The sequence below is a fragment of the Tenrec ecaudatus genome, chromosome X (genome assembly GCF_050624435.1).
Source record: "Tenrec ecaudatus isolate mTenEca1 chromosome X, mTenEca1.hap1, whole genome shotgun sequence".
Taxonomy (NCBI): domain Eukaryota; kingdom Metazoa; phylum Chordata; class Mammalia; order Afrosoricida; family Tenrecidae; genus Tenrec; species Tenrec ecaudatus.
In genome coordinates, this window is record NC_134548.1 from 80,792,405 (window position 1) to 80,807,303 (window position 14,899).

General features: G+C 41.9%; 1 protein-coding gene across 3 annotated transcripts in view; it reads left to right on the forward strand.

The window, feature by feature from the left end:
* Positions 1-3,410, forward strand: part of NHSL2 (NHS like 2) — a 200,923-nt gene extending 197,513 nt beyond the window's left edge. For all 3 annotated transcript variants that reach the window (XM_075539689.1, XM_075539690.1, XM_075539691.1), the window contains 2 exons: positions 1,070-1,202; positions 2,416-3,410. In XM_075539689.1, coding sequence (XP_075395804.1) covers positions 1,070-1,202; positions 2,416-2,737 — 455 coding nt within the window. In that variant the 3' untranslated portion in view covers positions 2,738-3,410. The remainder of the gene's footprint in view (positions 1-1,069; positions 1,203-2,415) is intronic.
* Positions 3,411-14,899: the final 11,489 nt, after the last annotated feature.

The window sequence follows — 14,899 nt, forward strand, 5'->3', positions numbered from 1 at the left end:
GACTTGTAGGCTTCTGAAGCCATCGGATCTGTGACCAGCAGATCCTTGGTTGGTGCCTTTTAAAGGAAAGGGGGCTCGGTTTCTTTCTCTCCTCATTTTCCTCCTCGGCCTCCTTCTCTCCCCCTCTCAAAATTATTCTTTCTTTTTCTTGTGAATTGGGTCAAAGTTTACAGAACAGATCGGTTTTCCATTCAATGATCCATATACATTTTGTTTCATATCATTGATCACAATCCCCGCAGTGTAACATCACTTATCTCACTTCTTCCCTTGGTTTTCCATCCCATTCCTTCTTCCCCAACCCCACTGAACTTTGTCCTTGGGTAAATGCTGCCCTTTTGATCTCAAATGGTTGATTGTTCTAAGGTATGCATACCTTCCTAGTGTTATTGTTCCTCCTATAGACTTGTCCACTGTTTGGCTGAAAATTGAGCCATGAGACTGAATTCATTTCCTGGTCTGAAGGGTAACTAAGGGCCACAGTCTCAGGGATTTCACCAGTCTCTATCCACCCAGTAAGCCTCATCAATTTTATTGTTTTTTATTTTGTTCCACATTTTTCTCCCACTCTATTCAGGGTCTTCTATTGTGATCCCTTTCCAAGCAATCGGTAGTGGTAGCCAGGCACAATCTCGTTATTCTGGACTCACTGTCATGGAACCTGATGTTCATGTGATCTATTAGTCCAGTGGTTCTCAACCTTCCTCGTGCCGCGACCCTTTAATATAGTTCCTCATGTTGCGGTGACCACCCAACCATAAAATTATTTTCGTTGCTACTTCATAACTGTAATTTTGCTACTGTTATGAATCGGGCCACCCCTGTGAAAGGGTCATTTAGCCCCCAAAGGGGTCGCGACCCACAGGCTGAGAACCACTGCATTAGTCCATTGGGTTCATTGTTTCTTTTATCACTCTACTGTGGCTCATGTTCCTCCTCTGCAAAATTAAAGCATTGAAAATTCACTTGCTGCCCTCCGATAGTTTCTTTGAACATAAAGTAACAAAAAAGAGTATGCACTGTCATAGATATTGTGTTTAAAGTCATCCCTTCTGGTTCTTATGTCTAGGGAGTTCTATGGATCCAAGCATGGAAGAAAAAAGCTTAATCAGTGATAAAACAGCTGAATCGATTGCAGAAGATGATGATGATGTATTTATGGCTTCCCGCACAACTGAAGATTTATTTACTGTGATACACAGGTCTGGTCCTATTTCCTTAATTCATATTGCAATTGCCTTCCCACTTTATCCTGAGAGAAAACCTGCTCCCTCCAAGCAGCCATTAGAATCGAACCGGAAGACTAATCCAAATATCGACATAGGTGAGCACAATGCAGGGCCTCCGATCTCAAAACGCACTGACTCCTTTGAGTGGAGCAGCGGCCCTCCTTGTCCCCTAACTGCTTGGCTTTCCTGTAACTCTCTCTTTTCTCTCAACATTCTGTCTACCCAAAAAACCAACAAATAAGCCGAACAAAACCCACCCGCGGCTTTTGAGTCGATTCTGATTCATTGCAATGCTATATAACAAACTCTAACTGCTCCATCGAGTTGTAGAGGCTGGAAACGCTAACGGGGGTAGATGTCCACATTTTTGTCATGTAGGGTGGCTGCTGGGTTCAAGTTGGCAAACGTGTGGTAAGCAGCCCCACACTCAAGCCACCGTGCTACCAGGGCTCTGCTCTGTCGGCCGTAGAGACCTTCAACCCTCACAGGATTCAACAGTCAGAGAATGTCTTATACCAAAATTTCTCCAAAGGGTGAGACACCAGGCAGAGTGTCAAAGAAGGAACTCAGGCAAAGGGGAACCAGATGGGGACCAGTTATTCACAAGGAAATTTGAAAGAACCAAGTTATGGGAACTAAGGCACCAGTTCAGAACAGAGTCTGCCCCCAGGCTGATTTGATCCAGAGACTATGAGCTAATAGCCTTGACGCTTATATCCATGTTTCTCAACCTGTGGGTCGCGACCCCTCTGGGGTCCAAACGACCTTTTCACAGGGGTGGCCCGATTCATAACAGTAGCAAAATTACAGTGATGAAGTAGCAACGAAAATAATTTTATGGTTGGGGGTGGTCACCACGACATGAGGATCTGTAGGAAAGGGTTGCGTCATTAGGAAGGTCAAGAACCACTACCTTAGATCTTTCCTTGGCCCCAGAACCTGGGCAAGACTAAACGTGCAGACACAGGCCAAGAAACTCCAGCTGAGAGCATTCAAAGATATTTGGAAGCAGGAAGTGGGCCAACAAGGGGCTCTAGAGGACTTCACTGAGCAAGCTGGTAGATATTACCGCACAAAATTACTGCATAGAAGGTCTCCGGTTATATCACCGGCATTTATGAAATTATATGAAGCATTACTAAATAACTGCTGCATGATTTCACTTAAACCAAACTCTCTTATTTAGGTCCAAAAGAAAGCTCCTTGGCTGGAAGGAGCCTGGTGAGGCTTTTGGAGGCAGCCGACCCAGCGCCCACTCACCAACAAAGAACACAGCTGATTCTACAATCAGTGAGGCTGCTGCCTCTGCAGGCTCAGGCAGCAGTGCCCCCCTGGATGCCGGCAGAAATGATGATTTCAAGGCCCTGCTGCAGAAGAAAGGAAGTAAGGTAACTCCAAGGTCCCGCCCTTCAGCAGCCGAGCTACTAAAGACCACCAACCCACTGGCTCGGAGAATTATAGCACAGTTTTCAAAAGACTATGAAACCACTGATAACTCCAGCACCTAAGCCCTGGGTTCTACAAGCATGGTTTGATTGCTAAACTTAAGTAGAGAGAGGAAGAGAAGACAGGCTTTTTTAAAAAGGACCACAAGATCCTACGTTTCCTGTTAATGGACTCACAGTCTGGATAGCAGAAGAGAGACTACTTCAGCCACAGCTAAAGTCATAAGGCACACTGATCATCTTCAAATATTTTGCTTTCTCATTCTTACAGTTTTTGCCATCACTATCAATTTTCTCTTAATAATGTACACGGAAGAAATGTCCAGACTCAAGAGTATGAATGCTACCTTTTCCATCAAAGCCCAGGTTAATCTATGCCTGGCTGTTGTCATGGAGGGGGACCCCGTGTGAGAGGAGATGGAAGCCTACCAAACCTTGGGGGGAGGAATGGCTGGGGGACCCTCGATGGTTATTCACTTTCTTGGAGAGGCCTTATGGCCCTGGTTAGAGCTACAGAATGATCCCAATGCCTCGACCACAATCGAACTCTCCCACGGGAGAAGTTTGCACGTGTGCACTTAGTTCAGCCTAAGGTTGATTGAATGTGACTGTTCTGAAACGTTATGCCTTTTGCAGTTTGACTGTCTACACGGAAGTCAGGGTGATGAGTGTCAAGAAATGTACAGAACCACCACCACTACCCCACCCAACCCACTCCCCCGCATGCACACACTCCTCACTCCACCTCCATTAGCTAGGAAAGGTCAAGACTGGATTGTTTTGAATGAACAAGCTCAGCCAACAACCAGAGCAGCCATTTGTTCACTCAGCTGTCTGTCCAAGGTAACTGGCATATGTGCCTTGAGCACCTGCATATGTCTCTCAACAGTGAAAGCTGGATTCGTTGCAGGAAGGAATTAGTCGAAGGATAGAAAGCAAGTGGAACTTGACTACCACCATTCAGTTCAGAATGTAGTTTGTGGTGGCTTTTGTATTTGTTTAAAGGAAAGCTTATTCTTCTGATCAGAACATCAGGAGCATATAGACCGAAAGAACAGATCCAAAATCTGAAAGGCAGCCTCACAAATGGGTGTGACTCATAACACACTTTCTGCCATTTCAATTCTGCTCTTTGATCAACTTTCGATTAACCACTCAGAGAGGGCTGGGACTAGGGGGTCAATGGGATGTGGCAAAGTGCCAGAGCCATGGTTTCTACCTCTCCCCTCCCCACAGAGTTGATTGGCATGAACTGTCGTTTGCTAGTTTTCTAAGCTGGGAAAGGGCAGTGACTTGTTTGAGTTTTACACGCCTGGTTTCTAGCATGTTAGGAGGAAATAAACAAAGCTCTGACACACAAACCCCACTAGACCAGTCATGAAGAGTTCATGGTCTATCCTTCTCAAGAGAGAAGAAGAAATTGCCATTGAAAATGTAGATTGCTTCACAAAGAGGAACCCCATCTTTTCTCCTCACTCCAAAAGTTCATTAGTTAACCTCCAGGGGGTGCAGTAATAGCCCCAGGACAAAAGAAGGTCTCTTCACTGTAATAGGTTATGTTGCTCACTAGTGAAAAGCAAGCTCTCAGCTCAGTCATCTACACTCCAGCAGGGCCCAGCAACTGAAAAACATCCCATTTGGAGAAGACTTAGGGTTCTCACGGGAGAAGCCCTAGGGCCTAGGCCCTTGGCTGATATAGTGCTGAATTCCCGACTTCTTGGCAGAGGCGATTAGCACACCACCCCCTACTCCTCCACTCCCCAATTTAGAAAGAAGCCATTCAAAATAAGCATCTTAAAAATAAAATAAGACATAGCTAAGGAAAAATTCGACTGATTTTTGAAAGTATTTGAACTATTTTTATTGACGAGTTTAATTAGGTTTTGGGGTGGGGGTTGTTTTGCTGGAAATAAGACAGATTCACTCCTGGCTTGAATTTATATCTGAATACCACACTTGTTTGCCCCAGACTCAGAATTGTCAATGGCTGAAGCATTAAGGAAAAGAAAGAAGGTGTGTGCTTTCACCTAATCCAAGTTAAAGTCTATCAGAGCTTTGCTTCTTATAAACAGTTATGAATAATTGAACTCTAAAACCGAGAGAGGACTCCTGGTGGTGCACTGAGTTAAGCATCTGGCTACTAACCACAAGGTCAGCTGTTCAAACCCACCAGCTACAACAAGGGGGAAAGATTAGGCTGTCTGCTCCTTTAAAGATTTATAGTCTCAGAAACCCTATGGAATTCTACTCTGTCCTACAGGATCACTATGAGTCAGGAACCAACTCAGTAGCAATGGGGTAAAGCTGAGTGTGAAATTAATACAGCATAGGACTTTTACTGTTTTTCTCGAGGCTTCATGCTTGCTATTTCTAGTGGGTTTTCTTCTCCCCTCATCTTACCACCTCTGGTAGTTTTTGCAAAAGATTCCAAAATTGAATGTCCAGACACCTCTACACTTCTCTGTTATGTTGGTCCTTGCTTTCCTGGAATACCTGAAATCTTTGAGATCATCTCCCCCATCACCACCATGGCTTGCAAACACCAAGTGTCTTTCCCATTAGCACAAGAGGATTGGGGCCAGAAGCCTAGTCCCACTTGACACTCTGAACTAGAAATATCCACTTTATTTTGTATCAGGTGGACCTCAACCCAAACAACTGAACTGTAAACTTTCTGCCAATATTGATTCACCTAACACCAAACATCTTTCCCACTTCTAATCCTCAACCTTCTCCGACCCTCTCTGTCTCCCACCCCAAAATTTACTACAGTGTGTTTGTTGCCTTCTAAACCTACTCTACTAAGAAGAGAGGCTGGAAGTCCCTTTCAGGAAGGCTTCCCGAGAACAGAATAATAATGATAACTTTAAAGTGGAATGTAGAAGCTATTTGAGTGAAATACAGTTGACCCTGGTAGGTCAACTTCCACTTCAAGTTGTTTCTGTAACTTTTTACCCTCTGGTTCCAACCATTAGCACCAAGTGGCTCTGCTAGACTGACTTCAATTCCATCAAAAATAGAGAAGCCGTCCCTAGAAGAGGAGGTTAATTAGTAACAGAGTGTTTTTTACTTGATGGATATTCATTACATCTTTGTAGACTAAGTGATGAGGATGGGGGAGCACGATATTCTCAGGAAAATAGTAAGCTTTGCTGGTGCGTCCTCTCCTTTGCCTAGTTTGCCTACCTCAACTTGTCCCTCGGCCTCAGCCCCCATGACTAGCATCCCTAGCAAACAGCCCACCCATAAAAGAGGCTGACAGTAGGCAGAAAAAGAGTTCGTGTTAGCTTAATGACCATAAATTGACCAATTTATCTGGATGAATTCCATTGAACGTGCTCTTACAACAAGCATTCCACCTGACATCCACTTAAAGTGTCTCGCCAGCATAGATGTATTAGTCAGCGCCGCCTACCCACACAACTGCCTGCTTTCTCATAAATGAACCCTTCAATTAAAAAAAAAAGTTTCATGGTCAGTGATCTGTTCCCTCGCTGGATCAGCCTTCTGTTATCGCTAAGTCTGTAACACAATGATGACCTTTCACTTTATTATGATTTTTCAGGACTAAGGTAAGGTGAGTGAGCCTCCTGGAGCACATTTAAGAAGACAGCCACTGTAAGGGTTGTGCAAGTGCCTTACCCTAGTCCTGGCCCCAGTGCGCATTCGATGAAATGATGTTAGTTGACCCCCCACCCCACCCCGTGAACAAATAGGGGTCTGCAGATTTTTTTTGGTAATTCCCTCGCAATGCTTTATTGCTATCTATTTTTTCATTGTTATAAATTTATGTAGACCTATAAAGATATAAAGAATCTTCAATGTTATCAGAAAGCATGGTTTATTTATAGGTAACCTGCTGAAAGCAGCAAGGTAACACCAATTTCAGTAGGAAGCAGATCACAACAACCCTTAAGCAAAATAGTGAATGAACTGGAGGTCTGTCATTGGGATCCTCACTGTCCTCTTTCTGCTCCATTCTCCCCCGATCCTTGCTTCCCAGCACCATCGCTCCTCAATGCCCCCTCATTTGTTCTCCTCTCTAGGAAATACATGCTCTCAGGAAAAGGATAAGTTCATTTGTTACAAGGCTTAATCATATTGCTTTTGAGGGCCATTTGCGTTTGAACAGGGGAAAGCCTTAAACCAAAGGAATGAAGTTCTACTTATAGAATTTTAGGTATCACCTAGTTATAGAAATGTAAATTTTGGCCAAATTTCCTGATGAAAAACTCCAGAAAATACCTTAAACTACTTGAGTTATTTTGGTGAACTGCTGATAGTCGATTAAATAGTTCTGATACTCAGTGCTATTCCAATGATTACTATCAAAGGGCTCTCACAATGTACTAAAACCACTGAGAAACCCTAGTTAATTATTAGTGTACATTAAGCCTTTTATGTTCATGGAATTATTCTCACTTGCCATTTGAGTAAAAGAATGAAAGTCCTTAAGGATTTTGTGAGGCCATATCCTGTTTTGGAAAAGTGAAACTCCAATCAATGTCCTGACTCAGTTGTCTAGTATCGGTGGGGATTATTGTACTTAATAAAGACAAACCTCTGCCCCACCCCCCACCCCATCTGTACTACGTGAAGTCACTTCAGCTTGGCGTGAAAATGAGGCCATACCTGGACATACCCAGTTCCTCCAAAGCCTTGGCATGTGTTTCATATATAAGTGACTAATATATTTGGGGACTTAGAAAGACAAGAGGGTGGGAAAGAAATACAAAGAGCTGCCTTGTCAAAGGATAGCAAAGTATAATGATTTAAACAGAGAGATGAAATAAAGTTTTGAACAACTTTGAAACATATTTACAGATGAATACAATAGTAAATGATTATAGACACATTTGGGCACTTTTAGGATGTTTAGCAAAAAATGTGTAAAAGTCCTGGGTTATGTGAAATAGATATATACTTCTGTTCAGTAAAGCCCAAAGTCTAGGCCAGTGGTTCTCAAAATGTCCCACAGTCATTAACAGCAACATTCCTCTGTGTGTGTGTGTGTGTGTGTGTGTGTGTGTGTTGGGAGGGGATATGTTCCAGTGATATTATAACTACTTCAAGCCCTTGAATAACGATAGTCATGACTCCCCAACTGACTTTGCCCATTGTTTCTGCCATTATTATAGTGATTAGTCTCTGGAAAAATGATGTATATTGTCATTTTTGGTCAGAAATAAGTTTGGTGTTTAAAAAATGATCAGATTGAATCAACTACTTAATCAACCTGGAAAACCTTGATTTGACTTGTTCAATACATCTTGCCTCATTTGGTTTGAACATGTTGAACTCACAAATAGAAAAACAGGAAAAAGATGTTCGATTTGTTCATATCGCCATCCCTTAGTTAGCCGTCCTCACCACGGCAGCTGTTGGCTGGGAGGGCCCTGGCAGGAACATATTTGCTTTGACGCTTTTGCGTGATAGTGGCATTTGATAGCACCAAATCTCCACTCAATGACTGTAGAAGAGCCTGCTAAACTGCTCAACTAGGTCCATAAAGATGACAGCCAAGAAAGCCCTATGGGAGAGTTCTGTCCTGTAGCACATGGAATAGCTACAGCAATACCTTTAAAATGGAAACGACACCTAGTCAATAGCAGAACATCCAGAAACAAAATCTGAACTGCAACAACCAGTCGGCACCTGTCATACTATGTGTAATGCCCAGCGTTACAGAACTTGATGCTGCACATGGTCTTGAGCTCTTTTTAACTGTCCAATGTTGTCAAATGCTCTGCATGCGGACACAGCATGGCGCTCAGTATGTAAGTCCCTTCAAACTCCTTCCTCCCTTGCGTGTGTGATGCTGTAGAAATATCAACATGTGCGTTCTTAAACCTCCTTTATCAAGCATAAATTATAAATCTTTTCATTCATTTTTAAATGAAATGTACTTACTCTGGCTAGTTGATAAGATTGTATTCTTTTTATTATAGTTCGTTGCTACTTTTTTCTACTTGACTCCAAAGCTCTCTTTGGGGAATATTCCTTATTTCTAGATCGTTGTATTTACCTTATTTCTATATTTATCTGCAGTCATGGAATGTTAGAACTGAAAGGGACCAACCTCTCACTTATAGATAAAGAAACTGAGGCCCCAAAAGGACAATCAACTTACCTAAGGTCCCACAGAGTGTCACTGACAGAGGCCAGCTAGTTCCTGCCTCTGACCTCAGAGGGGTTTTCTTATATAAAGTACCATATGTACAGAAGCCCCACAAATGGCTTCTACTTTAATGACACATACATTTTCTTTGAACATTTTCATGTACATGCTTTACAGAAAAATGTTCAAATGGTTCTTTAGTTTGTGAATCCAAAGACTTTTCCATTTAGAAACATTCCTTGTTTCCCTCAAAATGCCATTTATTATGGGGCTTCAAAATATTGTGGGAAGATGGATTTAAAAGATAAATGAATTTTCCCTTACACTTTTTGAAGTCCTCTTATACATGTCCTGCTTTATACAGTGGATGTTTTCTCTAGAAGTTGTATAAAAATGGATTTTCATAGATCATATTACATTTTTTAAATGTAGAAGCTTATATATAAGCTTCCTATCTATGTAGTATCCCTACTTTACTTTTTTTTTAGTGTGAACTTTTATATTTGGTGTTTATTTAAAATAGAGCAAACCAATATACTTTCCCAGAATCTACTTTACCCTTCCCTGGTGGTGGAGTGGGTTCCACATGGACTTGCTAAGCACAAAGTCAGCAGTTCAATACCACCAGTTACTCCTAAGGACAAAGATGAGACTACACTCACATAGATTTACAGTCTTGGAAACCCATAAAGGTAGTTCTACTCTGTCCAATAGGGCCTCTATGAATCAGGATCACCTCGGTGGCAGTGAGTTTTCTTAATTTTAATGTGAGAATGTCAGGTGTCCATGTGATACCCAGCTGCATTCTAGAAATATTATCTAACTTGGCATCTTGTTAATCCCTGGGCTCAAACTCTTCTCTCCATTTTATCAAACAATAACAAAAATTCCCTAATCAGTACTAAGCTCTGTCTCTTCCTGCAGTGTCTCTTTGAAAACATTCTTTGCCTAGCATTCATTAGTTCTCTGTAGCTATTCTTGGATTTCCTGCTATAGTCCATTCATATATTAATATTCTATGTAGTTTCAGGCCCATGCATCTTGAAAGGCATGCTTTTCATATTGAGTGGTGTTTCCTGGTGTTTCTATTATTCCATTGTTTCTTTTAAACCTCCTCTAGTTTGCCTTTTCAGGAATGCTCAGCAAGCTTCTTACCAGAGATTGGTGGGATTTCTCCCATCATATAAACCAATAGTTAATAAATTTATTCTGTAAAGGGCTAAATGTTAACTATTTTAGGCTTTGTGGACCACATACAATCTCTGTAGGTAATCTTTTTCGTGTGTTTGTTTGTTTACTATCAAGCCCTTTTAAAGTGTAAACAAAATATTCCTAGCTCATGCCAAACAAAGATAAAGATCAGATTTGGCCTGTTTGCCATAGTTTGCTGACCCTTGATCCAGACCATCTTTAGGGGTAGGCATTTCTATGTCCTGCCCCTTTTAATACGTAGGTTGTGTGCTAGGCCATGTGGCTCACTGCTCTCCCATCTACTGCATGGTTACACCAGTCTGTTAGACACAGAGATGAGTGAAGAGGGACTATATATGCCAGCAATTACTCTTAAATAGGGTCTCCTCTTCTCCCTTTTCTTCTTCTTCTTCTTCTTCTTCTTCTTCTTCTTCTTCTTCTTCTTCTCCTCCTCCTCCTCCTCCTTCTTCTTCTTCTTCTCCTTTTTCTTCCTCCTCCTCCTCCTCCTCCTCCTCCTCCTCCTCCTCCTCCTCCTCCTCTCTCTCCTCTCATTACTGACTACCTCAGTCTATTAATCCTTATTCTTTTCTCTGGAGCTTCCCTAGTTTTCGTAGGTGCTTCTTCTTTTTTAGATTTAGGATAGGCTGGTGTGAAGAATGGATTTCTGGGTTTTCTTATTTCTTGTGTCCCACCATTAGCTCTCCAAAACTGTGATTAGGGACCCACAAACTGCCTTATACTGTCATCACAATTTTAGAGTTGTCACAGTGAAATCTGGTGGCCCAGGCCATGAGATTCCGTTCAGGCTATGATTTCCCAGGGAAATCACCAACTTTTAAAACGCACGTGTACCTTTTCTGATGAGGTTTGGACAAGTTCAAGACAGAACATTCAGTTCCAGCAAGAAAACCAATGAGGTAGAAAAGAAATACTGTGCCCACATATTTTCCCCACCAAAACCCTCTACCTTCCGGACTCCAGCCTCTAGGATTGGATCCCTGGGATGCTCCATGCAACACACAGCCAACAGGCATTTAGCACACTGCCTCCTCCTGTTTTCTGACCATCGGAAATGTCTTCAAATCTCTCTACATTATCCTCCTCCACTCCCTGTTTGGAGGTGTAAAGTTTAGACTTTCAGTTTTACATTATCTTATATAAATCCTGGGACATGGAATAAATGAGAAGGTGTGTGCAAATGTGGCTTCTCCACCTGTGAGTACCACATTTAATAATGAATTGTGCACACACACACACACACACTTCATCCCAATGCTGTCATAGCCCCTTGGTTTAAGTTGAGATCTCATAGGACTGCTCAAGGAGATAGCGGTGATGGCAGTGACTGGGGCATTTTATCCATCTTGTCTTTTTAGACTTAGTTATTCCTATCATCTTCTCCCGACTAGCTTCTTCCCAGTGCGCTATTTGAAAGCATTCCCCTGTGGCAGCTCTGGACAGTCCAATATAGCAGATAGCTACGGCTTTAAGTAGACATGGATCCAGTTACTCGGATAAGGCACCTGCGCTTTTCCTACGTAAGCAAATTGCTTCTTTGAAACATTAGCTCAATTTCTGTCATTTGAGCCCAGGGATGTACCCAATTTCTGAAATCTAAAATTTGAAAAGTAAGAGACACAAGTAACTGTCAGGATTTTCCCCATTTAAAAGTACAAACCCATTTCTTTCTACTTTTTGTTGGGGATTTCCAGAATGAGGAAGGGAAAACAGGCTTTTGTGCCTTGAACACCAAAGCAACTAAAGTACTAACACTTACCAAAAGCAAAATGAGGAATGGTAGGCTAGTCTGCTATGCACCATCAGGAGTTGGGCTTTTGTTAAATTGCTCCTATAATTTGATGCTTACTGAGTACCAACAAAGCACTTAGGCAGACAGGAATTTACAGGCCAATAGCATACCCTGAAGGGCCCCTGGTGTTGCATGAGTTAAGTGCTGAACTGCTAATTGAAAGATTGGCAGTTCAAAACTACCAGCCACTCGACAAGAAAAAGGGGGTATGCTTCTGTAAAGATTTATAGACTCAGAAACCCTATGGAGCATTTATACTCTATCCTGTATGGTTGCGAATGAGTCACAACTGACGCACTAGCAATGGTTTGGGGGTTTATCAAAAACTGGAAGAGAGAGAAAATAATTCTGCTACTAATGAGAATGTGTCCCTGGATACAAATTTCAAGGAGCAAATTCAGGAGAGATTTATGGTTTTTGTTTTTTGGGTTATTGTTTTCTTTTGGAATTCCAACACAAAATGGAAAGGGGTCCTCTGAGGGGTAATATTACAAAGGGTTTTTCTTATCTTTCTTTAAAAAACAAAAAATAACAAAAAGAAGCATTCTTTACTGGTTTGCTACTAGCAACTGAACTGTATTCTTTATGTAGCTAGAGTTGTTTGTGTCTTCTTAAAATAAACTTTTTTCTTTTAAAAATTTTCTGTTTCACCCTCTGCTTTTTATTTTATTACTTATGCCTTTATTCAAGCACTAAACTCAGGTGAGGAGCATGTTATCCTCACCACACATGTGATTCTCACAAATCCCTGATTGCTCAAAACATATAAAACATGTGGGACCAAGGTCTTGCAGAAACTGACCAACCAAGTTGTAACCCTAAGACATATGGACAGGTAACTAAAATTGAAGGACTTGATTTCAAAGATTCTAGTTGAGCTCCCCTGGAGCCAACAAGGGAGTGCCGACTGAAAAGAAATACTAGGCTTCTGAGGAAGAAAAATAGGCCTCTCAGAATTCCTCACTTCTGAGAAATTAACCATTGAAATACTTATGAAAAGCAGAGGAACATTGGTAGGTATCCTGAAAACATTATGTGTAGCATCAGAACATTATCAGATACACTGCCTGATTATGAGGCCCACAGGTCAAAGGGCACTCAAAATATGACTGAAGAAGGACTGCTTCCTCAAAGTAGAGTCAACCATAATGTTGACAATGGAGTGAAGCGTCATTTGGTGATAGGACATGACTCAAAATAAGAAACGGCTGCATACATCTATTAGCAAGCATAATGTGGAATGTACAAAGTATGAACCTAGGAAAATTGGAAGTCATCAAAAATGGAAAGGAATACATAAAGATTAATATCCTATTAGTGAGCTGAAATGGACTGGTGTTGGCCATTTGGGATCAGAAATATCATGTGGTTTACTACGATGGGAATGACAAATTTAAGACGAATGGCAAAGCATTCATCATAAAAAGGATCTTCAATATCTAGCTTGAAGTGCAATGTCATAGGATACTATCTCTACTTATTCTGTTGTCCATCCCCCTTGGAGGAGGTTATATGTAGATCATTGTGATCGGTTCCCCTTTTCTCCCCCCACCTAAGGGGAAGGGGGGAGCAAATACCTTTTTCAGACAACACAAAAAGTGGACTTCACCAGATGAAATACACAGCAATCAAACTGACTGCTTCTGTAGGAAGAGATGATACAGAAACTCACTATTAGTAGCTAAAATGAAGCCAGGGTCTGAATGTGGAACAGACCATCAATTGCTTATATATAAGCGAGGTACATGAGAGCCAAAATATGACCTTGAATAGACCCCACCTGAATTTAGAAAATATCTCAAGAGTATATTTGACTAGCTGAATACTAACGGCAGAAGACTTGATGAGCTCTGGGATGATGCTGTTGCTAAGAACAACGATTCAGAATTGCCTGCCATTGCTTCAGCCAAAAACAGAGAGCAGATTGACTTGAGAAACTGAAGCTTACTCTGCAGGTACAGGAGAGAAGGAAACAATGGGGTTTGCTACCTTTAAACTATTTCTAAGTATCCAGTGAAAATCAAGCAAGTAATATACCCCAAACTATGTGACAAAAAAGAAAGTTTGTGATGACCACAGGAAACAATGATCTATACATGCATTCTCCAGAAGTTACCAGGCCATCATCCCCCAAAGCATCATCCTCCATGATACTTACATGAATGGGGCATGCTTCTTGCCTGGCTGCTTATTTAAATAGCCTTGTGTGCTGCTTTCCTGAGTTAGAAGACTATCTCTACTGATTAAACCTAAAAGGAACATTTTTACTACAATGATGGGAACTTATGCACACTGCTACAGAAAACTTCATTTTGGATTTCTAACTAACTGAACGTTAAATTATGTTGTAGTTCTAGTATCTTGATTAACAGCAAGCTAATTATTTCATCTCCTTTTATCATCATCAAAAAAACATTGTACTTAAAACAAAAGGTCATTTAAAAGACAGGAAAGAAGTGAGGGAAACTTAAAAGTATAAAAGGGGCATAGGGGAAAAGCTACTATATACATACATTCCTGAGATGAGGTCCAGGTACTATGGCAGGGGCCAGACCCAATCCAGGGATACATATGGCAGCCAACTGAAAAGGAAGGGGAAAGAAAGACAAAAGACATCGGTAGCAGGGGAACCGCGCACAGATCCACCCAAGGGGAAGGTATTGTTTATATCCCCACAGGAGAGAGAGACGAACCGGACTTCAAGCCGGTGCAATAAGACATGAATGCAACATACCGGCAGGAAGCAGAGAACCAACAGAAGTCAGCAGGGCCAGCCCTAATCCCAATTACATGGACACCCTCTGTGCCCCACCCCCCTGAAGAATGCACTTCAGAGGACACCACTGAAGCTACAGCTCAGGGAGAGGGGCGCATCTGGGCAGAGCACACAGGAGCAAATGAAGAGGAAAAGAGAAAGAGTGGAACACATGCTGGCCCACCAAACCCCAAGACAATATTACTGCTCAGAGCACCCAATCCATAGAGAGTACCATGGGGCTGGCCCTACCATAAGACATGACATCCCTCACTGACCCATAGTGCTACAGGGGACAACACTGGAGACACAGTGCAAGAATTGTGACCTATCTGACCCAACAACACCAGG